Raw genomic sequence first — 26,620 nt, 5'->3', positions numbered from 1 at the left:
GCCTGGGTACAGAGTGAGACTCTGTCTCAAAAAAAAAAAAAAATGGTTAATGAAAATAACAGTTAACATTTATTGAGCACTTACTATGTATCAGGCACTCTTCTAAACAATTTCTCTTCAAATTCACTGAACCCTTACTTTGAATATCTCTTTATAGTAAGGATGTTATTTTCATTCTTCAGCTCAGAAAACTGAGACTCAGAGAGCTACGTCGCCAACCACGCCGCTCAGCTATTAATGGCACTGCCATGATTTCTAACCAGCAGGCTGGCTTCAGGGTATACCAGTTAGCCACTGGGCTCTGCTGCTGTGGAGGGGATAATTCACAGACCTTGTGAATACTTCATAGTGCAGCTGGTACTGCAAATAGTAGATACTCAATAATGTAAATTCCCCATGCACACCCTCTGCAGTTATTGCCGTGCAGGTCTGCTTTCAGGCTGTTCTGAAAGCCAGTTCCTATCTGAAATGCAGACACCTCTCCAGCATCTCTGTACCTCATCACTCCCAGCAGGCCTACCCTGAGCCCCCCAGGTTCCCCCTCTGTGGGATGGACCAGTAGGGGCACAGCCATTTTCCCTTATAAGGACATGTTGCCTGGGTCACTCTCAGGCCAGAAGGGGACTGTCCTGCGGCCTGGATAGGGGAAGTGACATTCTCATAGTCACACAGCGATTGAATGGAATACCTGTGGCCAGAACCCTAACACACTTCCCAGACCATGTACCCCTCCAGGATGTTAGGCCAGCCACCAGGTCTGCAAAGAACTAGGTACATGAGGCAGATTAGCAGCAGCAAACTTGTGTACCTGCAGTGACCAGCCTGCTCAGGTCATGAACAAAGCAGGATGAATGCAAATAGCAGTGAGCTGCAAAGTGTAGCCCCCTCACTCCTCCTGTCTGGTCAGCTGTTACTCATCTCAAATTGAGGATCAAAGCCCCTTGAAAATGAGATCCACCATGACCAGATTTTCCAGCTTTTCTAAAGACGCCAGTCATCCTCTTTTTAATGTAAATGTCAGCATTTTTTTTTTTAAATGAAAGACTACCATGCAGACCAATCTTAACAGGTTTATAGGCCAAAGCCAGCATGAGGACTATCAATTTTCACCTTCTGCAGGAGGCCTTAGTCAGGCCTGCTGTTAGCTGTCTGGCTGCAAGGAGGTGTCTAGCTATTCTCCCAAACTGCAGGGGCCCTGGACTGGAGGCAGCAGACCTGAACTCAAATGCCAACTTTGCCACTTACTGTGCTGTGTGACCTTGGGCAAGACACTGTCCCTCTCTGAAGTTGTGCATCCTCTGCAATAATGAGGGTAATACAGTACCTACTTTAAGGACTGTTTGAGGATTTAATGAGATAATGCATATAGAGTGTTCAATAAGCAATAGGTAAATGCCCACACCTCGCTCCCTCCTACCTGGGGTGACAGCTCTGCCGAGTGAGCCCCTGTCTGCTCACATCTGATTGTTGAGACTTCTGATGCTCACCAGGCCACCCTGTCCTGGATCCCATCACATAGCAAACTTCAGGGTGTTGCGCTGGTCAGACAGAAACAGTCCCAGAAGGCAGCCACCAGCATCTGCCCAGTTTCTGCACAGGCACTAGGGAGCTGGTCGGATAAGGACCAGGCAGTTTGTTTCCAGAAGGCCTCGGGTGGATATGTAGGATTTGGGAGCATGGGGACATAAGGAATGAACAGGCAAAAGATATTTTTGGCTTTTCTTGGTACATGTAGGCAGTACCTCTGTCTATATAAGGCTGGCCTGACCTCAAGGCCCACAACATCCGGAAGGTGCTTCTGAATCATCAAAAATAGAATCAGCGTTGTTGAGGGGAATTTGTGGGTGGAGGATTCAGAGCCATAAGACAGAAGAGGAAGAGGAAGAGGTAAGCCTTCAGATCTTCCTGGAGAGCCTGGCCTGGGATCAGAATCAGAGATCCACAGAGTATTATTTTCAGGAGAGATGGACTTTTGCCATGTTGCCCAGGCTGGTCTCAAACTCCTGGGCTCAAGTAATCTGCCCACCTCAGCCTCCCAAAGTGCTGGGATTACAGGCGTGAGCTACTGCACCCAGCTGCATAGAATATTAGAGTCAATGAATTCTTCAGCCTTCTTCAATGTTGCCACTGTCCAGATGGTTTGAGAATATAGAGAAGCAGTCAAAATTTTCCTGTACTGCTGGTGCTATCCAATAGCGACAGTATGTGAGCCAGCTCGAACCGTATGCACAATTTAAACTTTTCCAGTAGCCCTACTCAAAGTCCAGTGATTCAAATGTCAGTCTCATCTAAAAACATCCTCACAGAAATATCCAGAATAATACTTGACCAAATATCTGAGCACTATGGCCCAGCCAAGTTGATACATAACATTTTTAAAATTTAAAATATTGAATTTTTAAAAACAGAAATTAATCTTCATAAAATATTTTACTCAATGTAACATATCATAAATATCCTTTTAACATGTAAATAATATAAAAATTGACAGGATATTTTACACTTATTTTCTCGTATTACAATTTTCTACTATGACAAATCTCAATTTGAACTAGCCACGTTACAAATGTTCAATAGCCACACATAGCAAGTGGCTACTGTGTTGCACAGGGCAGTTGTAGACCATTTCCATCATTACAGAAAGTTCAGTGGGTAGTGCTGCTCTAGGTCATTAGAACCCATGACCACTAATGCTGAAACAGACCTCCCAGATCATGCAATTCAAAGGTCGTAGATTCAAATACTTTCACAAGCCAGGAAAGTGACAGAGTTGAACAAAGAGAGCCAGTATAAGACATTAAAGAGTGGTGGGGACTGAGGCTGATGAATGCTTATGTTCCAACTTAAGATTTCCTCCACAAACTACTCAGCTCCAAACAATTGTTGCCAGATGCCAGTGAGGGTCTCATATTGTTAGATCTGGTATTTTCCTTTCCAAGAGAAGCAGAAATCCAGATTTTTATGTGAAATCTCCTAAATTTTAATGACTAGCAAATAATAATTTGAAATTCACCAGGGGTCGGGCATAGTGGCTCACCCTTGTGATTTCAGCACTTTGGGAGGCCAAGGCAGGTGGACCATTTGAGGCTCAAGAGCCTAAGACCAGCCTAGGCAACATGGAAAAACACCATCTCCACTAAGAATAGAAAAATTAGTTGGGCGTGATGGTGTGCACTTCCAGCTACTCTGCAGGCTGAGGTGGGAGGATCACCTGAGCCTGGGACATGGGGGTTATAGTGAGCTGAGATCACACCAGGCCAGTGCACTCCAGCCTGGGCCGCAGAGTGAGACCCTATCTCAAAAAAAAAAAAAAAAAGAAAGAAAGAAAAACATTAAAAAAAACCTCATTGGGGAGAGGACAAACAAAACTTGGCTGAGGGCTGGCCCCAGGTTTCAAGCTCTGATGTGTCAACCCTTTGTGCCGTACTCTTCTCAAAGCTTGTTTCTCCAGACCCCTCCCCATGCTCCTCCTCCCTGCCTTGCACCCGGGAAGTGGACCTGGACAGGCTGCATCAAAGCCCCTCTTGCATTCTAACTCCTGTTGGTGCAACACATAAAATCTCATGTGTCAACTTGGCTGGGCCGTGGTGCCCAGAGATTTAGTTATGCATCACTCTTGATGTTTCTGTGAGTATGCTTTGAGATGAGATTAACATTTGAGTAAGTGGGTTTTGAGTAGGGCGGATCACCCTTCAGAACGTGAGTGGGTCTCATCCATTCATAGGAGGCCTGAATACTGCAACAGACTGACCCTCCCTGAGCAAGAGGACTCTCTGCAGCAGACAGCCTTCAGGTTCCAACTGCAGCACTTTCTTGGCTCTCCAGCCTACTGGTCTCCCCATCAGATTTTGGACTCACTAAGCCTCCACAATGGTGTGAGCCAATTCCTGAAAGAAATCTTTCTCCTTCTGTCTTGATGAGAAACACACACACACACACACATGCATGCACACCCTGTTTGTTGGTTTCTCTAAGGAGCCCTGACTCCTCAGAAGAGCTGAGGGATGGAGGAGAGGAAGAGCCCTCGCCTTCCTGCAGTCACCAAGAGCCAGCTTTGTCCCTGGACCCAGATCCCATCAGGGAGCTTGCTCCCTTAAGGCCTTGGGCTGGGAGGTGCTCTTCTACTTCTCGGTCCCTGATTTCTCAGCACTGGGGTCCCACATTTTCCCTGTGGTCCCCCTACTCTCTGCTCACCTTGTAACTTGACCTTTCACTGAACTCTCCACAAATTCGCTAGTTTGCATGCTTTCTACTTCCTCTTGAGACCCCACCTATGTGCTCTCATTTCTCAGATGAAAAAATCGAAATCCAAAATAGTAGGCCAGGTGCGGTGGCTCGTGCCTATAATCCCAGTGTTTTGGGAGGCAAAAGCAGGAGGACTGCTTGAGGCCAGGAGTTTGAGACCAGCCTAGGCAACATAGCAAGACCGTGTCTCCAGAAAAAATAAGAAAATAAGTCAGGCATGGTGGTGCACACCTGTAGTCCTTTTTACTCAGTAGGCTAGGGTGGGAGGATCACTTGAGCCCAGGAGTTCAGGTTACAGTGAGCTATAATTGTACCCCACACTCCAGCCTGGGCTACAGAGCAAGATCCAGTCACAAAAAAAAAAAACGGTAAAGAGATCTGCTCAAGGTCACACAGCATGTTAGAGATGGAGGGAGCCAGGATTCCAATGAGGCTTACTGAACTCCTTGTTTAATGACTTTCATTTCATCTCCTTTTTACAACTACCATCACCACGTCCATTTCTCCACCTACTTGACTCTGTATCTGTTTGACACCCATACTGGAATATGTCTGTGTGTAACCTGTCACTCTGTGTATCTGTAGTTCATCACTTCTATGTGTTCCTGTGTTTTCCTTAGTGTATTTCCTTTATATTTTATTTCAGTACTCCCCCGGTGATGGTCACCTTGGTGGCTTCAAACAACCGTGGCACAAATATCCTTTGACACTGTCTCCTTAGGACCCATGGAGTCGTTTTCTGGGTCATAGGAAATACAGATAATGAATACCCCTAATTACTTCCAAGTTGCTGGCCGGGCTGACAGGGTTTCTGTTTCCTTATATCCTACCAGGACTTATTGTCTGCTTTTCTTATTTTTCCCAGTCTGATTGGCATGTTGTTGAATTTCTTTTAATTTGCATTTCCCTGCAAATTATAAACACGTAGGTTTGGGTATCTCTTCATAATCCTGTTGGCCAGGTAGATATCTCTTTTCAGGATGACATGTCACAACTTTTGTCCATTTTTCCCTTGGGACCTATAGTAAGTGGCTTCCGAACATGGCAGCCCGCTGTCCCTCCCCTCCCTGGTGGATGCTGCCCCTACCATCGAGGGCTGGAGTCTGTTTCCCTCCCCTTGAACCAGGGCAGTCCTGTGGGCTACTTTGACCAATAGAATTTGGCAGAATTGACATCCTTAGACTTCCACATCCTGCCCTTAGAGGCCTTTTAGCTTCGATTTTTGTCGTTCTTGAAGGCTACTATCATGTAAAGAGGTCCAGGATAGACTCCTGGAGAAGCCACGTGAAGAGAGACCCTGAAGTGTCAGCGGCCATTGCAGACCTTCCAGGCCTAGCAAAACTCCCAGCTCATGGGGCAGAGACAATGCCATCCCTGCAGAGCTCTGTCCAAACGCAGAAACGTGAGCCGAGAAGTTGCTGTTTCAAAGTTCTAAGTTTGGGGATGGTTTGTTAGGCAGTCACAGATAACAAAAGCAAGGTTTTGTTCATTTGCTTTGTCTTTTCTGAGTTGGGGTGCTCTGCATATCTTCTGGACATGAGCCCTTGGTGTATTCCAATGCCTCTGTACCAGCCCTGCCATCTCCTTGCTCCCACGCTGCCATGAGCACACCATAATGGTGCTGCTGTCTTCTGCCTGCAGATCTTTTTCACTAAGAATGGTAAAGCCCTTCAGGTTTCAAGGACTGAGTAACATCCGGTCAGAGTAAGCTAGGATGCCTTCTCAGGAAAGCTGCAGAGAGGCCTGGTAACCAGCCAGAAGAGGCAGACTCTAGATGTCCAAATGCCACAAAGTTACAGCTCAGAGCACCTGGCTAAGTGAAGCAATCTGCTCATCTGAACCTCTGCACTTGCAGTCCCCCTGCCTGGAATGTTCTCCCCAGGGACTCCCCATCACTCCCACCTTCACCCTTCCTCCCACATTGCCATGAGCATCTGGCTGACTCCTTCAGGTCTCAATCTAATGCCACCTCCTCAGAGAAGTCCTCCCCAACCACCCTGGCTAAAGTAACCTCTGAGTCACTTTAACATCTTGGCCATTTTTCTCTTAGCCGGCATCATAACCCATGACTTATTTGTTTATTTTCCTATTGCCTGTCTCCCCTGCCAGCATGTAAGTTCCATATGGGTGGGACAATGAACCAGAACATGACAGGTTCCCAATAAATGTTTATTGAATGAATAAATGGAAGAAGGAGTGAACAAAGTAATGAACAAAACAGACCCCAGATCAGAGGGCGGGATGGCTTTCTTGTTAATTTTGGTGCAGATTCAAGCAGCAAATATTTACTGAACACTTGCTATGTGCTGGAAATCGTTCTAGGAGCTGGAGTTACAGCAGTAAAAAAAAAATCATTTGTATTTTCATAAATTTATATTCTAGAGGGAGAAGATAATAAGAAAATAAGTTATACAGTGTCCTAACTATTAAGGAGAAAATATAGCAGAGTAAGGGGGTGGAGAGTAATGAGGGTGATATTTTAGACAGGCGGTCAGGGAAGCCTGTCAGGGAAGGTGACACCTGAGCAGGCACTTGAATAAAGTGAGTTGGGGAACCAGACTTATATTTGAGAGCAGAGTGTTCTAGGCAGAGGGAACAGCACGTGCAAAGGCCCTGAGGCAGGAGAGTTTGAGTATGTGGCTGGAGAGGGGAGGGGAGAGCAGTTGAAAATCTGACAGGTCAACTCTGTGGAATCCCCAGCCCAGGAATCTGGGGCTTTGAAGCTCTCTTAGGTTCAGAAAGGCAGATCATCTCCAGGTCCAATGTTGATTAACATTCTTTATTTCACAGTATTTTTGATCAGAAGTCTTTGAAATCATGATTCATCTGGTTACAAATCCCAGCAGTTTCTCTTTGAATGAACCTCTTGCTTTCAGTCCCATACAACATACCTCCCACCAGCCCCAGTGGGTTGTAACTGTGATTCAGCACTGAGTGCTCGCTTGGAAAGGAGGTGGAGCTCAACCTCCAACTCAGAGGGCCTCTCCCACTGCTCTCAGGGAAATGCCCATGATTCACTTATGCTGTATTAACAAGTACAGCTGGGTGTTGCCTTCCCAGCTGGCCAAGCACTCCTAGGGGAATCTCCACCCTCAGAGGCTTAGGAAAGGGAAGTGTGACGATTCAGGGCCCTTAGGCTGGTGTCTTTTCTGATACTGGGCTAATGCTGGGCCGTTCCATTCAGCAGACACTGAGGGCCTGTGCTCTTCACTGGGATGCCAGAATGCTTCTGCTTGGAACAAAGAGGGATTAACCCTTGAGGGCAGACACCACTTCCAGCCTTGGGCTCAAGGGGATGTCTCAGTTTTACCCATATGTAGACGGGGACAATCTTTTGCTTGCCTGAGACATTTTACCCCGGCCTTTCACAAGTCCCCAATTTATCTTTTGACTTTTCTCTCACCCCTGACAAATGGGGCCTTTGATAACTACCACTTAAGGTGGTGCATGGAGAGATCAAGGCCACCTGCTGGGACAAGCAGCAACTGACTGTCTTGCAGCCACAGAGGCCTCTGGGGGCCACATGTAGGAGGGTCCTGGCTGGACGGGTCATGAGTCACCCCATGGGAGGGCAGGACCCAGGCCTGGCCTGACCCCAGAAATACGGCCAAACTGACCCAGAAGAAACAGGAGAATCCTAAATCTCTCGGGTCGAGGTGTCAGCTGAGGTTTCTAGAACTTCCCCTGGTATGCTTAGGAGCCCCGAGAAACAGCAAAGAGGCTTTGCACAGTCTCATGTCCTTGGAAAGCTATTTGTCCCTTTCCCTGTCTCCAAGGATTAAAAAAGAATCTCTGACTGCTGGTTATCGGCAGGGGTAAAACAACTGGTGCAGAATGGGCACCAACTAAGCAAAATCACACATTGGTTGTGAACAGCTGGAACAACTCAGTTGGAACATTGCAGCCCAGGAAAGTGATCTTTAAAGACAAGGTGGTCTCTCCAGTGTAACTGACAGTAATCACTGGGGGATAATGTCAGCTGTGCCCATGGAAATGAATGGCCTCCCATCCCAGCTGTACCAGACAAACACGATGCCAGATTTGCTCACTGTTGATGAAACTGGGCTCTTTTGTATCGTAATGATAAAACAGCTCACTGATAAAGGAGCTTATTTCTCAGGCAGCAGATCTGAGAGATATCTGGGCTTTGAACTGCATGAGAGAGACAGAAAGTGTCCTAGATAATGGCTGGTGGACCCGAGTGGGCCACTGGAGGTCACCCTTGCTTGCCGCATATTGGATTAAAGAAAAGAATTATTTGATTGCTTTGTAGTGTCCTAGCAGCAGGTGATGGTGACAGCCCTTTGAGAGGGTTCAGCCTCAAGGGAGTCCCCTAGGGGGATTCAGAGGGTCCGAAATGTGTCATTGGCCAAGGTGGGTGGCAATGCTGTGACATTGACCAAGTGCATATCAGCCCAGTCTGGGAAGGTGCCCAGCTGGAAGATGGTCTGTGCCCAGGTATTCATAGCCAAACTGAGCAGCAGGACACCCATCAGGTTCATCAGGAGGCCTGTCCGCACCTGAAATAGAGCCCAGACAGAGGGAGGGGTCAGCACCTAACTCACCATACAGATGCAAACATTCAGACTCAGAGACAGGAAGGCACTCACCCAAGATCGCACAGCCAGGAAGTGATGGAGCCAGGACACAGTCCCAGGTGGGTCAATGCCTGGGACTCTTCAATCTTTACACTACCCTAGGCTGTCACTCAAAGAGCTGCAAATGTCCCCATTCATTGATGGCCTCTAGGTTCCAGGCACTGTGTGCTATGCAGTTGTCATAGGGTTATGCCATTTAACCCAGAAAGCAACCTTACAAAGGTGATTCTTATTAATCCCCATTGTATAGAAGAGGAAAATGAGACCTAGAGAAGTTGACTTGCCCAAGGTCACCTAAAATAATCTTGTCTGATCACTAAATACCCCCATCCCACACACATATACACACACACGTGTACATACACATGCATGTACAAACACACATAAGTACACACATATACAGACACACACACACATACACTTCAGGTCCAGTCCAGTCAGGGAGTCCTAGTCAAGGCTACCCTTGTCCATTGGGAAGCATTTTTCTTCTGTCAGTGGAGGATGTGCCCATCTGCTTCCCACCTTGGCTGGCCTCTTGGATGTGCCCACCCTGGTTGGCCTCTTAGACCATTCAGTCCACCCTGGGCTGAAAATCCCTATTTTCCCACCTGGGTCTTCTGGCTGCCCCGCCTTCACATAGCCCAGCCTGAATCACATGGTGAGACAGTTACTTCCTTTCTAATTCTTTTTCTGTCTATTCCTCCCAGAGAAAGTCTCACTTAGGGGGTGATAGAAAAATGAATCTTGGGGCCCCCAAATCACTAAGCTAAAGAAAAAAGTCAGACTGGGAACTACTTAGGGCCAACCTGCCTCCCATTCTATTCAGTCATCCCTCTCCTCACTGAGATGAATGCATATCTGATTGCCTTCTTTGGAAAGGCTCATCAGAGACTCAAAATAATGCAACCATTTGTCTCTTATCTACCTATGACCTGGTAGCCCCCTCCCCTCTTTGAGTTGTCCCGCCTTTCCAGACCAAACCAATGTTCAACTTACATATGTTGATTGATGTCTCATGCCTCCCTAAAATGTATAAAATCAAGCTGTGCTCTACCCTCCTTGGGCACATGCCGTCAGGACCTCCTGAAGCTGTGTCACAGGCGTGCGTCCTTAACTTAGGCAAAATAAATTTCCTAAATTTACTGAGACCTGTCTCAGATTTTTGGGGTTCACCGGGGCCACCATGGCTTCAGCACTTCTCTGCTTCTGTCAGTTGCCCTTTTAACAAGGAGAGGCCCAGAACCTTCTCCAGTCCGCTGCTATCAGGGAGAGCTTAATTCTTTTGTTTTGCCGCTTTGCATTTATTTTTATGCCATGGCATATATTAATAATACCGGTTTTCCATTGATGGATGCACTGGAAACATTTCTTCCGGAATATTCTTATTAAGTTTTTTTGTTTTTAATGTTAAGCTGATTTAGAAAAGGTGTTAAATAAATATTACCATGGACGGGTGGGGGACATACTGCGTGTGTTGTCCTGCCTCTCTTCTGAGGGCACAGAGGTGGAAGCCCTGGCACCTTCGGAGGATTAGAGAGAGCCTGGCCGACACGTTGGGGAAACTGGGGGAGGATTGGGTCTCCCTTTGCCAGGGCTCGAAATTCTTTCTAGTCCCATGTTAGCTATTTAATTAACACCTAACTCATCACTCTCAGGAACAAACCTGCAGGTGGGCCATCCCTGCCCGGGACTGACGGACCGGGAGTGCCCCTTGTATCCCTCCACATCTCTTGCAAGTCTCTACCTCTTGGGGACTCTCCATTTCTCTGGCTGTCTTTTTTCTCCAAATCTGTGCTGTTCGCAATGCTGCCCTCTCAGTCTTTTTCTCTAAGGAGCCTCCCTGCTTCCACACTTGTCCCTCCCACCCTAACCATCCACTCCAGCCAGCAGCCAAAATGATCTTCTACAGACAGAAGTGAAATCACATCATTGCCCTGCTTACTGAGGGTCCTCACCGTGGTTTGAATAAGATACCAACTCTGCCCTGCCCCCGCTGTTCCCCAACCTCATCCTTCCCCAACGCCACTGCAGCCATCCCAGTCTCCCAGCCCTGAATTTCTGGAGCACTCATTGCTATTCCTCACTCCCAGGCCTTTGCACTTGCTACGCCCTCCGTTGGGACTGCTCTTCCCCTTTTTCTTTGGGAGGCTGGCTGCTTCCCATGATCAGCTCCCATGTCACCTTCCTGGAGAGGGCTTCCCTGCCACCCCTCTCCCCCGTCCTCTTACACTTCCTCATGTTTTATTTCCTTCTGAGCACCTAGCAATATTGAAATTTACATAATTTAAGAAAATCTGCTGCACTTGTTGACGCCTGTCTCTACCAATAGAAAGCACCCTCTTTGGAGGCAGATCGGTGTCTCTCCCACTCTGCAGTGTCCCCAGTGGCTGGAACATAGAATGCACTCAGTAAATACTGCTGCAATCAATAAACAAATTAATGAGCATCTCTGTCTCCTGTCTTCTCTGTTTGCTCTGTGTCTCCCTTTCTGCCTCGCTCCCACTCTTGCTCTCTCTCTCCCCATGTGTCCTGCAGGGGTCTTGTGCCTGGAGGGCCTGCATCGTGAATGGGTTAGGCAGGTCGCCCTTCTTGGCTTTGACAGCTTTGGAAGGGTTATTTGCAAAGCCAGTGGGGAGGGAAAAGGCTGCAGGAGTCAGGAGTGGGAAGGGAGGAGCTGGTTCAGCAGGGACCTTCCGGGAGAGGAAACACATTGCCAATGACTGGGCCCTGCTGAAAGCTGGTGGGGTCCTCCCACTGCTACAGTCCTCAGCTCCTGTCTCCTTCCCAGCTGGCTGAGCACTGAGGCCCAGTCCCAGGGTGTGCCTGCTGCTTCTCTCTCCTAAAGATCGTGAGCATGAAGTGGGGTCCAGAGGGAGGGGGCGTCCCTTGTCCCTGGAGCAAATTTTTGAAACTAGTCACTAAGGCAGTGTTTCCTGAGATTGTCTAAGTGCAAGAATCATCCCAGGGTCTCTGCTAAAATGTATGTTCCTGGTCCCACTCGGAAAGACCTTTCAGAGACTGGGGAGTGGGGTCAGGGTGCAGGAGTCCTGCATAGAGGTCTTGCCCGCCCCCTGCTGCCCACCCACCTCCCGTGGCCTCTGCTGGGAAATGCCCAGACTCACCATGTCTTTGACCAGCAAGTGTCCAGAGGCGAAGGCGATGGAGTTGGGGGGCGTCGAGACCGGGAGCATGAAGGCAAAGGAGCAGCCGACTGTGCCCGGAATCATCAGGTACAGGGGATGCACTCTCAGGCGGATGGCCTGGGCCCAGAAAAGGTGGGAGAGACCCGGAGAGAGACCAACGCAGAGCAACCACAGCGAGAAAGAGAGACAGACAGAGAGAGAGAGAGAGAGAGAGGGAGGGAGAGAGAGAGGGAGAGGGAGGGAGAGAGAGGCAGTTGGAAAGAGGGACACAAAGACGTAGAGACAGAGAGACAAAGACATCCACAGAGATTGGCAGAGTGGCAGAGAACAACAGGGACAAGTGCGAAGAGAGAGTTAGAGAGACAGAGAGAGAAAGGCAGTCAGAAAGATACATGCACAGGCAGAAACAGACACAAGCAGGTATGAAGAAAACCAGATTGAGAGAGAGGTGGAGAGAACATTCCCAGGGTTAGTGACATTCAAGGGCCACACTGTGGTTTGATCAGGGATGGGCTGCGGTGATGTACCTAGAATGCTCCTTCTCCAATGTGAGAGTGCAGAAAAGCACTTGGAGGGCTGGTTAAAGCCCACAGGGCTGGCCCCACCTCACCCGGAATTGCTGATTCAGCAGGTCTGGGGTGGGACCCAAGGATCTGCATTCCTGACATGTTCCCCCGGTGCTGCTGGTGTAAGGACTGTGCACTGAGAACCAGGGCTTTATAACACTTCCCCTGCTTGCTCCTTCCCTCAGCCAAACAGTCTCAACCCAGAGTTGGCCTCTGGATACCTCTCGTTGGGGGCATCCCTGGATTTCAATGTGAAAGAGAGCTCATGAGAGCATCTGTTGGCAGCTCTTCCAAATTTCTAAGACTGTGTGCATCAAACCCCCATGCGAGCTGGCCGCAGCTACTGGGCCACTAGTTTGTCACCTCTCCCACCTACAATTCATGTTGATCACTTCTCTGGCATTTTACTTAAATGGGATGTTTTTGGGCCTTCTAGGGAATTTTCGCAACCCAAAGCATATTTATTTTCTCAAAAAGCTCTAAAATCACCCCCTTGCATGTAAAATGTTTTTTGATTTTGATGATAAGCAAAGTTTACAAGAATGAGTCATTTGCAAGTGTATTTTCCAGCAAAAGCTGCCCCTTGTAGACCTGGCTGGGTTCTACACTCCCTCATCTTCCCCATACCCCCTTTAGCACTCCCATTTCTCTCAGTCGCCAGGTCTCCCTGAGGACCCCCACCCCATATTGCTGTAAAATGGTGAGCCACTTTGGAGGGCAATTTCCTCATCTCTAACAACATTTCAAATACACATGCTCTTTGACCCAGGAATCTCAGTTGTAGGAATTTCTCTAGATGTAATCAATGACGCATAGAGAAGGCTCACATGACACGTCATTGTTGAATAACAGCAAAGTCTGGAAATACCTACATTTCCACTGGGCAGAGAGATTGCTTAAATAAACCAACAACTGTCCATTTATAATGGAATATTCTCCAGTCATTGAAAAATAACACAGTGTATATCTGTGTGCTAACACAGATAAATTGATGCATGAAATAAGCAAACAGAAACCAAAGACAAAGTACTGCAGGTGTGTGTGCTGGGGCATCACTGTTTGCATACAAAGCATTTACTTGCATCATTGATTTAATTTTACTAGCATGGGTTATATTAAGGTAATTATATGGTCTGGTCTTTAATCTGTTTAAATATAAAACTATCTTGATAGTTTCCTTTTTAAGACTCCTAGTATAAAAGCTACCTGATCATGTATATATTGTTCTTTTCATACAATCATGGTTTCATTTTGCTATTTCCATCTCTTTTTACAGGTGAGATTGAATTACAGCTTTTTCTTCCCTTGCTCTCCTTATTTGGTTTTGGGGCCAGGGTTTTGCTAGCTATAAGTTGAGTGACCTTGTCTATTTTTCTCTGCTGGTGAACAGTTCAGCTGAGTTGGGAACTCTCTATTCCTTGCAAATTTGCTAGCTCTCACCCAGCAAACCACCTGGGGCTGGTGATTTTGTTTTTGTTTTTGAGACCGGATCTGGCTCTGTTGCCCAGGCACCTGCCACGAAACCTGGCTACTTTTTGTACTTTTTGCAGAGATGGGGTCTCACCATGTTGCCCAGGCTAGTCTGGATCTCCTGAGCTCAAGCAATCTGCCTGCTTCAGCCTCCAAAAGTGCTGGGATTACAGGCATGAGCTGCAGAGCCCAGCCTGGGGCTGGTGATTTTTAGCTCAGTAGTTATCAGTTGGGTGGGGGGAAGGAAATTGTTCCCCCGACAGGGAATATGTGGGAATGCTAGGAGACATTTCATTGTCATGATTTACGAAGGCGCCACTTGTCTGTAGTGAGCAGAGCCCAGGGACGCCGCTGCACACCCTGTAGTGCATGGGACAGCCCCATACAGAGAACGATCCAGCCCCAAATATCAACAGTGTTGAAACCCCTGCTTTAGACGGAGGCTACTGCTTTGCTTACCATTAGAATTTCTCCTATGGCCATTTGTTTACTCAGATTTTATACTTCTTCTTAATCCAAATTTGGTAATTCACCTGTTCTAGAAAACTCTCCATATCACCATGGGTTAATTTTCCCAAAAGAGAGAATTGGGAGCACTTTGAAAATACTTGCTCTATGTATGCATTTTTTGAAGGAAAACATCCAGTATTTTAAAAAATTGTACTGTGGTTCTAACACACTTTCATGTATTTTGTAAGACAGCAATGGCAACTGTAGACCCCAGTGAAGCTCCCTTGGCAGGTGGAAGATTTCTGAATGTGTGTTGGGGGAGGGGTGCTCCCCTCTTCCCCAGAAGGACCCTCACCAGCTCTGCCAGGACCGGCAGGAAGATGATGATGGTGGCTGTGTTGCTGGCAAACTCAGTGAAGAAGGCGATGACCACAGTGATGAGCAGCACAGCCAGGGCAGGGGGCACATTCTCCAGCGGGTGCAGCTGCCCGCCAATCCACACAGACAGCCCTGATTCCTGCAGAGGGAAAGGCATTCCTTCATACCCCAGCCTGTCCCCAGCTGCTGCCCCCAGAGAGGGTTAGGATAGATCACAACAATGACAACTGTACCCCTTCCCAGATGGGGAGACTGAGGTGCAGAGAGGGCAGGTGACGTGTCTGATGTCACACATTTGAGCTAAGGTCGCACATCTGAGCCAGCAGCCTCTCTGCTTCTTGAACTGCTCTCCACTCTATCTCATACAGGCCAGGGACCCAAATCCCTGGGTCTCCAATAATCCATTTGGTTTTAGCACCCCTAAGCGCCAGTTTAAGTGGGAGAGGGAAATCAAACCAGACCCTCAGTAGTAAAACTTCTCATCCCTCCAATGAAGGTTATTAATTACCCAAATAGTAGTAGTCACTTATATAAAATAGTCATTATTTTTATAATTATTATTTAATAATATATTAATATGTATGAAATATATATACAAGATTTACTATATATCATATATAAAACAGGTATCAGATATACATCAAGTGCAACACAATCAATGTAATTATCAATAATGGTATTTATATGCCTGTAATCCCAGCACTTTGAGAGGCTGAGGTAGGTGGATCACTTGAGGCCAGGAGTTTGAGACCAGCCCAACCAACATGGCGAAACCCCGCCTCTACTAAAAATACAAAAATTACATGTGCGCCTGTAATCCCAGCTACTCGGGAGACTAAGGCACAAGAATCACTTGAACCTGGGAGGGAGAGGTTTCAGTGAGCCAAGATCACGCCACTGCACTCCAGTCTGGGCGACAGGAACTCTGTCTCAAAAGCAATATATATATATATGTATATATATGATACACATATATATGAATATATATGTATATATACACACATATATGAAATATATATGAACATATATATGAACAGTAATAAGGATAATTATTACAATGATAATACAAATAGTAACGTTGCATTATTATTCATTCTCATAAGAATCACCATTATTGAGACTTTACAGGGGACCAGGCACCTGCCGGCATTAGCTCCTTGACTCCTCCCAACCATCCTGAAAGGTAAATATTATTGGTCCCTGTTTTACTGATGAGGAACTTTAGCCTGAAAAAGTTTTTATGACTTACCCAGGGTCCCTAAAAGTAGTGCCTGAGACACCCATCTACCTCCATAAGATGATGTGATTCTGCAAAGCTCCCTGCGAATCAGCATCTTCATCTGGACACACCAATCCGTCACCTTGCCTCTAAATTAAGAGCAATGCCCAGTGCTGACTCCAGTCCTCCAGGGCAGAGATGGGTAGAGAAGTTCACCGAGACTCCACTCCCCTGTCAGTGCTGCAGAATTATTTGGGTGCTCTCTCTGCTGACTTCTCCAGAACTTACCCTACTTACCAGTGTATAACATCTATAATACTCTTCCACACCTCTGTCCTCTCACCGTCAAATGCATCCTTAAATAACTGACCCAACACATCATTATAACCACAAAGCGGCAAAGCAGAGGATGTCAAAATATGCTCAATGCTGCCCCCTGGTGGAACTGTGATGCAGTAAGATCACAATAAAGCGACCGTTTGCTTAGACCTAGAACAAAGCTGTAGGTTTTGGAGCTGATCTAGGGCAGAGCTGGGTTAGTTCGTTAACATTCAGAATCCAATGTATTGCTACGATAGCCCTTTTATCAACCCAGTATGCCAAAGACACTTCATATATATACTTTTACTTTCAATAGAAAAGTCTTTGCTTACTCAGAACTTAAAAATTTCATAATCAATTCTAGAAGACAGCAGACAGGGCCAGGCATCATGGCTCATGCCTGTAACCCAGCACTTTTAGAGGCCAAAGGGGGCAGGTCGCTTGAGGTCAGGAGTGTGAGATCAGCCTGGCCAACATGGTGAAACCCCATCTGTACTAAAAAAATACAAAAATTAGCCAGGCGTGGTGGTGCACGCCTGTAATCCTAGCTAGCCGGGAGGCTGAGGCAGGATAATCGCTTAAACCAGGGAAGAAGAGGTTGGAGTGAGCTGAGATCATGCCACGGCACTCCAGTCTGGGTGACAGAGCGAGCGAGACTCCATCTCAAAAATAAAATAAAATAAAATAAAATAGAATACGGCATACAGTTTTTACATAAATAAAATAGTACACTTGCCCCTACAATTTGACTTAAAAGTTACCTTCAATGGAAGAATAATAAATGCTTAAAACTATTTTTCCCCAGAAGAGTCCTCGTAAGACGAAGGTGTTTCTGGTACATCTGCAGTTTGTCTGCTAGCCTGGGGAATACGGTAAGTGGCAGCGTGGGGGCCACAGTCCCTCCCCTAGCTGCAAAGAGTGCTGCAGGGAGAAAATGGGACCTCTGGTCTTTCCTATAGCCACAGCTCTGGCAAAGAGTCTGACCTGACAGCTCTGTGCGCAATTAAATGGAGAGGGGCTAGAGAGAGGGAATATTAATGACTCGGGCAAGTGAGAAGCCAGGAACTGCCCCGTAGCTAGGCCTCTGAGTGACCGGGCTTCCAGCCAGCGTCCCCGCAGCCACACAGGCCTTGGTGCAGCTCCAGCACTGGAGGGAGGTCTGGCAGCTTCCTAAGAGAGGAAAACCCCTGTTGCGTAGGGTTCTACTGGGGACTCTAAAGGGACTTCACCTGCCCTTTCCCATTTTCTTTTATTTATTTATTTGAGACAGAGCCTCACATTGTCACCCGGGCTGGAGTGCAGTGACACAATCATAGCTCACTGCAGCCTCTATCTCCTGGGCTCAAGCGATCCCCTTAACCTAGGACTACAGGCACACACCACCACGCTTGGCTAAATTTTTTTTTTTTTTTTTTTTTGAGGCGGAGTCTCACTCTGTCGCCCGGACTGGAGTGCAGTGGCACAATCATAGCTCACTGCAGCCTCTATCTCCTGGGCTCAAGCAAGCCTCCACCTCAGTGTCCTGAGTAGCTGAGACTACAGGCACACGCCACCACGCCCGGCTAGTTTTTGTATTTTTAGTAGAGACGGGGTTTCACCGTGTTAGCCAGGATGGTCTCGATCTCCTGACCTCATGATCCGCCCGTCTCGGCCTCCCAAAGTGCTGGGATTACAGGCTTGAGCCACCGCGCCCGGCCACGGCTAAATTTTTTAAAGTGATTTTTTTATAGAGACAGGGTCTTATTATGTTGCCCAGGCTGGTTTTGAACCTCTGGGCTTAAGCGATCCTCCTGCCTAGGCCTCCCAAAGTGCTGGGATTACAGGCATGAGCCCCCACACCCCAGCCTCTTTCCCATATTCTTAGGAATTGGAACCCTTGTTTCCTTGGAAACACACAGCCCCACAGTGTTCCCAGGGACTCCAGGGACCAGCAACAGCCAAGGTCAGAGGTGGCATGGCCCGAAGGTGAAGAGAAGGGGCTCTGGAGTCAGTCTCAGTTTGCTTCCCAGCTTAATCCTTTCTAGCTGTCACTTAACTTCCTAGGCAAGTCACTTAACCTCTCTGTGCTAAAATTTCCTTATCTGTAAACCAGGGATAATGATAGTGCCTTTCCCAGAGGGTTATTGTTGGGAGAAAAAGAGCGAATCTATAAAGGGCCTAGGAAAGTGGCTGGGTGCTTGGTTAGTGCCTGCCATAACTAGTAGCATGAAGTCACAAGATGCCTGAAGTGCTGGAACTCAGAAATTGCCCAGTGCAGTGGTTGTCAAATTAATGTTCCTTATTGGCCTTGAAGATGACCAGAAGTACCCAAGGCCACCTTGCAAAGATGGGAGGTGGGGAGACTGAGTTGGCAGAGGTGTTTCCCTCTTCCTCCTGTTTTCTTACTTCAACCAGGTCCTCTCTTCCTGGTGTCTTTGACATAGAGTACAGGAGCATCTTATAAGGAGGTTTGTTATGCATAAGTTCAATATTCATAACTTAGCCCAGCCTACCTTCAACGTGCTCAGAACACAGACGTTAGCCTACACTGGGGCAAAACCATCTGGCAATGCTGTACACTGTAGAAGATCTGTTGTTTACCCTCATAATTGTTCAGCATCTACAAGAGAGTATCCTACCACATACCACGGCCTGGGAAAAGATCAAAATTCCAGATTCTAAGTACCTTTTCTACTGAATGCATATCACTCTTTCACCATGGGAAAGTTGAAAAATCATATGTCGAATCATTGTGAAGTCAGGAACCATCTGTACAATTATCTCCATTTTATGGTTGAAGAAACTGAAGCCCAAAAAAGCTCAGTGATTTGCCCAAATAAATAATATGATGTGCCCTAGTAAGATTCAGAATCTGGATCTTAGTCATGTCATCAGGCTTGTCTGTCCAATAAAATGAGGGTAATAATAATTGTATTAGTCCACTCTCACTCTACTAATAAAGACATACCCAAGTGTGGGTAATTTATAAAGGAAAGAGGCTCAATTGACTCAATGCAGCATGGCTGGGGAGGCCTCAGGGAACTTACAGTCACGGTGGAAGTGGAAGCAAACACATCCTTCTTCACATGGTGGCAGCAAGAAGTGCCAAGCAAAAGGGGGAAAAGCCCCTTACAAAAAAATCATCAGATCTCTTGAGAGCTCACTCATTGTCACAAGAACAGCATGAGGGTAACCGCCCCCATGATTGATTACTTCCCACCAGATCCCATGACGTGTGGGGATCATGGGAACTACACCATTCAGGATGAGATTTGGGCGGGGACACAGCGAAACGGTATCAATAATAAAGATGACAGATTTCTGGCAGAAAATGAGAAATGGGGGGATACACATTTTCTCCTTACCTCTATCACCGCAATATATTTGTAAGTTTGTTGTGCCAACAGAATAAGATCAACCTTTCATCAATGAGTTGATGCAATAATAACAGTAATAATAATAGTGAAGATGAGCATGGCTCCTAGTTTGAGCACCTGGGGTATATCACCACTCTTCTGGGTACTTTCCATACATTCTGTTAGCAGTTCTCAAAGCAGCCCATCTTGTAGGTCACAACAACAACGATGTGTTAAGCACCATTATGCACCCAGTGTCTTCTAGGTGACTAGAACAGTGGTGGATAAAACAGACACGATCTCTGCCTGCCTCATGGAGCTTCCATTCTAGTAAGAGACACAATCAATAAACATGCCCACAGGATCATTTGGGGGGTAGATGTGGTATACAGGAATAGGCAGGGTCATGAGAGGAAGAGGGACTGGGGTGGGAGGCTATTCTAGACGTAGGGGCTTGGGAGGGCATTTCTGAGGGGCTGAGACCTGAAGAGTGAGGACTCAGAGCTCTCAGGACGAAAATTCAACAGAGAAAGGGAAGACGCAAAGGCTGTGGGGTGCATGTGAGTCTGATGTGGCTGAGGAAGGGGCCAAGGAGACTGGAGGGGTGTTAGGAGGGAAGAGAGGTAGGTGCCAGTGTTGGGACCTACATTATCCCATACAACTTTCTGTGTTGGCCAAGGGAAACGCTGGACTTGAGTTTAAGTCTATGCAGAGTCATGACTATATGGTTTTGCGGCAGAAGAAAACTGCAGTGAGGACCCTAAGTGGGCTTACGCGAGTTGCCGAGGCTCAGAGTAAGCGCTACGATAGGTTTCCTGCCCTTCACGACCAGCGCTGGGAGTCAACACACCCAGGCTCACCCTGGATTGCATCCAGGGACCTCCGATCCTCAGGAGGCTGCCAGGCTGTGGTCTGATGAGAGCGTGGGGCAGGGGCCAGGAACCAGGATGTGCCATAAGCATTCTGGTCGCTCCTGGGCCCGGCTGCGGCTGCCTGGGGAGGGGATGGTACGGCAGAGGCTGGGGAAAGGAACAGCTACTACACAAAGCCCCTGTTGAAGAGAAACTCCGGCCAGCTGCCCAGGGCTGGGCTCAGAGCCAGGGTGGCCTCTTAGCATGCCCAGCATCCCGCAACCCAGCCTCCACTGAGAGCTAGTGCTCCCCACACCACTCCTGGAGCTTAGGGAAACCTCTGGATCAAGGTCATCTCATCCAGCCTCCTTCCTCTAGTCCAGGCTGGGCTCAGATCACCGAGGTAAATGGCACCATTTCCACCAAGTTGCTCAAGCCATGAACCTCCACCTGATTCTTGATTTTGATCTTCCTTTTCCTCAGTGTCTAACCATAATAACCAACTGTGCTGGGCTGTGTTCTCATTTCTCTGCATATATTGACTCACTTAATAATCATGACAACTTTACCAGGTGGGTGCCATTGTGATTCCAATTTTACAGATGAGGAAACTGAGGCCCAGAGAGGTTTAGTAACTTGACAAAGATCACACACCTAAGAAGTGGGAAATCTGTGATTCCAATCCAGATGGTCTGGTTCCATCGTACAGCACACTTCTTCAGGATCTGGATAACATGTCACTTCCTTCAGAAAACCTTCCCTAAGACACCCCCAGCAGGAGGCAATAGCGTAAGTCAGATAGACATGAGTTCAAATCTTAGCCCTGCTACTAATGAGCTGTGTTACCAAGAACCAGTTACTTAACTTCTCTGGGTCTCAGGAGTCCTAAAATGGAGACAAATAACAGTCCTTTTACTCATCTATTCCTTTGTTCCCTTTGAAGTCTGTACTGTTATTTATGTGTTTTTTTAATGAACAAAGTAACACATATTTTATTTTAAAATGGGCACCTGTGCAGAGCGCCTGAATGTGCCACCCAGATCCCCGTCACTGGAGGTCTTGTTGCCCCCACTAAGGGAGTGCAGTCAGCTGTCTCAGACCCCAAAAGCAGCCTCGCTTGAGGCCATACCTGCACCTGGGGAAGCTTGTGTCCCCAGACAGATGGATGCTGGGATACAAAGGCCTGGCTGTCTCTGATTACTTGGACTGCTTGTGAGGGCCATCTCAGCTCCAGTGGTCCTGTGGGGTTGGGTCTGCCTCCAGCTGCATTTCTCCCTCTGCCCTCTCCTGCTTCCTTCCTCTCCCTACCACAGTGACCCCAAGGGCACAACCTAATGATGCCCACGCTTGCGAATCTCCATCCTGGAGTCTACTTCCTGAAAGCCCAACCTGTAGAAACCATGGCATAAGGATTTATGAGCTGGTGTGCTGCAGTTTTTAGCACTTCTTAACAGCTATATGTATCGGGCAGTTATTCTTTAATTTTCTCCAGCAACCCTGTAGAGTAACAGCTTTGAGCCTCAATCTATGGATGAGAAAAATAGGAACCCAGAGAGGTTAAGAAACCTGCTCAAAGTGTCCCAGCACGGAGTGGTAGAGCCTAGATTGACCAGATACTGAGATTCCCAAGCCTGGGCTTCCGACCAGTGTACACGATTAACAGGTGTCCAACATTGTAACTTCATTTGAAACTGAAAATTAAAATTGAATTAACAAGAGAAGACAATAAAAGAAATAATTTCAGCTTCCCTTATCCTTAATTGCAGACTGACTCTTAACTGGCTGTGGTTTTGAACGCCTCGGTTTACGAGGCGTTCAGGGATGGGACGGAGCTCAGCCACACGAGTTTTGGTTTCAGATCCTGGCTCCACCATCTCCTGGCTGTGCAAATGTAGGCGAGCTATTTAGCCTCCTTTTGCCTCCGATTCCTCATTTTTAAAATGGAGACAGTGATAGTATCCGATTCAGTGGTGTTTATAAAGATCAACTGAGTCATATTTGATTCACAAAGCACTTCGAACAACGGCTGGCATGTGCAAAATTCTGGAGTGAACAATTTGGAGTCTGGACTCTGAAATCAGGGAGAATTTGAACCCCAGCTCCCAAGCAGAGTGCAATTGTAAGAATTTAAGAGAGTTGCTTAATTTTTCATGTCTCAGTTTTTGTATCTGTAAAAGAGGCAGAAAACCATTACCCAGCTCTTAGGGCTGGTGTGGCGATTCAGTGAGATAATGCGTGGAGACAGAAGCTGGATGCCGACATCGCACTGCCTGGGAGCTGGGCTGGCTGACCCGCACTTACACACCCCGGAGAGTGAGCACTCCCTGAAATTCTGCACTCCCTGTGCCTCATTTGCTCCACCCTGGTCCCAGCCCTGACTTCTCAGCTCACAAAGCCCTCCGGAATAACATTAATAATAACATCCACGAACTAATTAATATTACTATCTAGGACTTATATGAGAGTGGTTAAGAGCATAGACTCCAGAGGCAAACTGCCTGGATTCTAGTCCTGACTCCATAGCTGTGTGACATTAGGGAAAAGGTACTTTATCTCCCTGTGTCTCAAGTTCCTTATCTAGAGAATGGGCATAATAATGGTATCTACCTTATAGCATTGTTGGGAGGTTTAAATGAGTTAATGTGTAAAGCATGTTTTTTTTCTTTTCCTTTTTTTTGCGGGGGACGGGGAAGATGAGGTCTTGCTCTGTCACCCAGGCTGGAGTGTAGCATTATCATCATGACTCCGCTGGGATCACCACACCCGGCTAATTTTTTTTTTTTTTTAAATCCCATCTCTACAAAAAAATGCAAAAGGAAATTAGCTGGGCATGGTGAGGCCTCCCTGTAGTCCCAGCTACCTGGGGGGCTGAGGTGAGGGAATTGATTACGCCCGGCAGGTTGAGGCTGCAGTGAGCTGTGACGGTACCACTGCACTCCAACCTAGGTGACAGAGCGAAAACTCTGTCCCAAAAAAAAGAGAGAGAGAGAAAAAAGAGAGAGGGTCTCACTATACTGCCCAGGCTGATTTTAGACTCCTGGCCTCAAGCCATCCTTCTGCCTCCACAAGCATGTTGAACAGTGTCTGTCATTGGGTGAGCACAATATGTTATTATCCCTCTTCAGTCACAGAGCCCTCGAGTCTTAATATTATTAGTATTAGTATTATATTAATATTTTGTCCATCATGAGTTCCTTAAGGATCCAGGTCGTAACTCATTCCTTTCTTTCTCTGTAGCACCTGGTCCTGAGTGTGGACCTGTGAGGAATGAACTATGATCATCTCAGTTTGGCAGGTGAGGAAACCGGCTGTGCCCCCAGGGCGCGTGCAGCTCACCTGCTCTGATCCTGGTGCTGCAGCCAGCACTGGGACCCGCCCACACCTGCCTCCCGCTGTTCCTGCTGGCTGGGGGGGCCGGGGGTCTTACCTCACAGCCTTTGGCCATGGCGAAGCCCCCTCCCAGGAGAAGGATGATGTTCCAGGGCACTGTCTCCTGGGCCTTCTTCCAGGTCAGCAAGGGCTCTGTCTCTGTGTTGGGAGCTGGGCAGAGAGAGGGATTCAGCACACACTCAGGGCCGCTCAGCCTGAGGCAGAGGCCACCAGCCCTGCAGCCCCATCTTACTGGGGACACTCAGGGGTCCCCAGGAAGCCAAGTGGTGGATCCAGCATCTGGCTCGGAGCTTGAGGGACAGAGTGCACAGGCATCGCGATAGGGGAGCTGCGCTATTCCCAGTGAAAACAATTTTCATGATTCCCACAGCTTGAGAGTTTTAAAAACTCCACATGCAGGACGTAACTTAACTCTCCCAACAGCCCTTTGGCACAAGAGCTATTTTTACCCTCATTTATAAGAGAACAGGTTTTCTTTGTACTGGAACATGCACAGAGAGGAAAGAAAAAGAGGAAGGACATGTTTCTAGAAAAATAGAAACAAAGGGTATTTTTGAGCCCTGAAATGATGGGATGATTTTTATTTCTTCGAAAGCGGCAGTGCTGCAGTGGTGAGGACAGTGGGCGGGGGAGTCAACAGACTTTCTGCAAGGGGTTAGCGAGTGAATCACTGAGGCTTTGCAGGCCACACAGACAGGCTCTGTTGTCACTACTCCGTCACTGTGGCATGAAAACAGCCAGAGACCATACCTAAACATGTGGGCCTGGTTGTAAATAAAACTCTATCTACAAAAGCAGGTGGTGGGTTGGACCTGGCACGTGGCTGGTAGTGTGACATCCCTGGGTTGGGGGCATAGGCTTGGAGACAGACCGTCCTCAGTCTTGGCTCACTGCATGCCCTTGACAAGTGACTTTGCCTCCCTGAGCCCCATTTCCTCAGCCGGCACATGGCACATTACAGAACCAGGGGGGTGCCTGTGAGCACCAACCAGGACAGTGGTGGATCTGCAGGGAGATGAGGCATTTCCAGTTAGCTGATAGTTGCATCCCCAGGGTCTAGAACAGTGCCTGACACCTGATGGTTACTCTGTAAATATTTGTCAAATAATGTATATGACACACTTAGACCCATGCCTGGTGCGGGGTAATCACTCCTGAAATAGGACTTTTCTTGGCAGACTGTGACCAGGGAAGCAGGGAGGATGGGTCTGACTCCTTTAAGGCAGTTTGCCATCTTCCAGGACAGTTCCTGGTCAAGCAGTTACGGACATTTTGCTTCTCCTTTTGAGCTTTTTCCAAATGTTACTCAGTGGTTTACCTAAAACAAGATTTTATAGTCAGGAAATAAAGATAATAAAAGCTACTTAATAAAATCCCTCTACCAGCAAGCATGCAGTCCACAGGTGTATTCAGCCCACAGGTGTATGCCACCCACAGGTGCATGTTGCCCACAGGTGTATGCGGTCCACAGGTGTATGCATCCCACAAGTGTATGCAGCCCACAGGTGTATGCAGCCCATAGGTGTATGGAGTCCACAGGTCTATGAAACCCACAGGTGTATGAAACCCAAAGGTGCATGCAGCCCACAGGTTTATGCAGCCCATGGTATCTACATGCAGTGCAGGTGTTATGTACCTTGAGGGGATTCTTGGGCCAAATGCAACATACACTTAAGCCCAGAACTGGACAAGGCAACCAGACATGACAGGTGGCCCAGCTCTCTGCCTTCAGGTGATAAAATATTTCATTAAAGAAGTACAGAAGGTCTGAAAAAGTGAAGGGACAGAGGAAGGAAGAAGGGCTTGAGCAGGGTCCCATGTAATGCAGATTAAATGGCGAGTGCGTATCAGACTGCCTGTCACATGCCAAGCGCTCAGTTAACGTTAGCTACCATGGTTTTTATTGTTTTCCCATCCAACCATGCCTTTGCTGCTATTTCTCATAAGCACAATCTCTGACTATGTGGATTTCCCACTGCAGCTCAACCTGATATTCGCTGGCTGTCTACAGCAGTAGCTAAAGGCACAAGCTTTAAACTAGACTTGAATCCTGGCTCTGCTGTGCCCCAACTGTGTGATTTGGGCCAGTGTCACTACCTTTCTGAGCCTCGATTTCCTCTTCTGCAAAATGGGGTAACAGCACTTCCCTCAGAGACTTACTGGAAAGATGAAATGATCGCTCTGTGCAAAGGACTCATCCCAGGGCCTTGCCCAGAGCAAGTCCTTGGCTATTTATTTAGCAAATATATATTGAGTACCTGCCATGTGTCAAACACTCTTCTGGGCTCTCAGGATACAGAAATGGCCAAAACAGAGAAAATTCATCTCCTTGGAGAACTTATATTCCAGGGGGCAAGTCAGGTGATAAACAAATAAATATACTGGCCGGGCATGGTGGCTCATGCCTGTAATTCCAGCACTTTGGGAGGATGAGGTGGGTGAATCACCTGAGGTCAGGAGTTCAAGACCAGCCTGGCCAACATGGTGAAACCCCATCTCTACTAAAAATACAAAAATTAGTTGGGCATGGTGGTGGGTGCCTATGATCCCAGCTACTTGGGAGGTTGAAGCATGAGAATCGCTTGAACCCAGGAGGCAGAGGTTGCAGTGAGCTGAGACTGTGTGGGTGTACTCCAGCCTGGGTAACAGAGCAA

The 26,620-nt window shown here is 47.5% G+C and overlaps 1 protein-coding gene across 5 annotated transcripts in view; it reads right to left on the bottom strand.

The window, feature by feature from the left end:
- Positions 1-6,400: 6,400 nt before the first annotated feature.
- The window catches only part of SLC13A3 (solute carrier family 13 (sodium-dependent dicarboxylate transporter), member 3), a 130,368-nt gene continuing 110,148 nt past the window's right edge, over positions 6,401-26,620 (bottom strand). For all 5 annotated transcript variants that reach the window (XM_011928854.1, XM_011928858.1, XM_011928855.1 and 2 more), the window contains 4 exons: positions 24,004-24,116; positions 14,828-14,989; positions 11,966-12,103; positions 6,401-8,765 (listed from right to left, as the gene is read on the bottom strand). In XM_011928854.1, coding sequence (XP_011784244.1) covers positions 8,589-8,765; positions 11,966-12,103; positions 14,828-14,989; positions 24,004-24,116 — 590 coding nt within the window. In that variant the 3' untranslated portion in view covers positions 6,401-8,588. The remainder of the gene's footprint in view (positions 8,766-11,965; positions 12,104-14,827; positions 14,990-24,003; positions 24,117-26,620) is intronic.

This window comes from Colobus angolensis, unplaced genomic scaffold (genome assembly GCF_000951035.1).
Source record: "Colobus angolensis palliatus isolate OR3802 unplaced genomic scaffold, Cang.pa_1.0 Scaffold8, whole genome shotgun sequence".
NCBI classification, from domain to species: domain Eukaryota; kingdom Metazoa; phylum Chordata; class Mammalia; order Primates; family Cercopithecidae; genus Colobus; species Colobus angolensis.
Note: the sequence above shows the minus strand (reverse complement) of the source record. Positions and strands in the feature narration are given on the sequence as shown.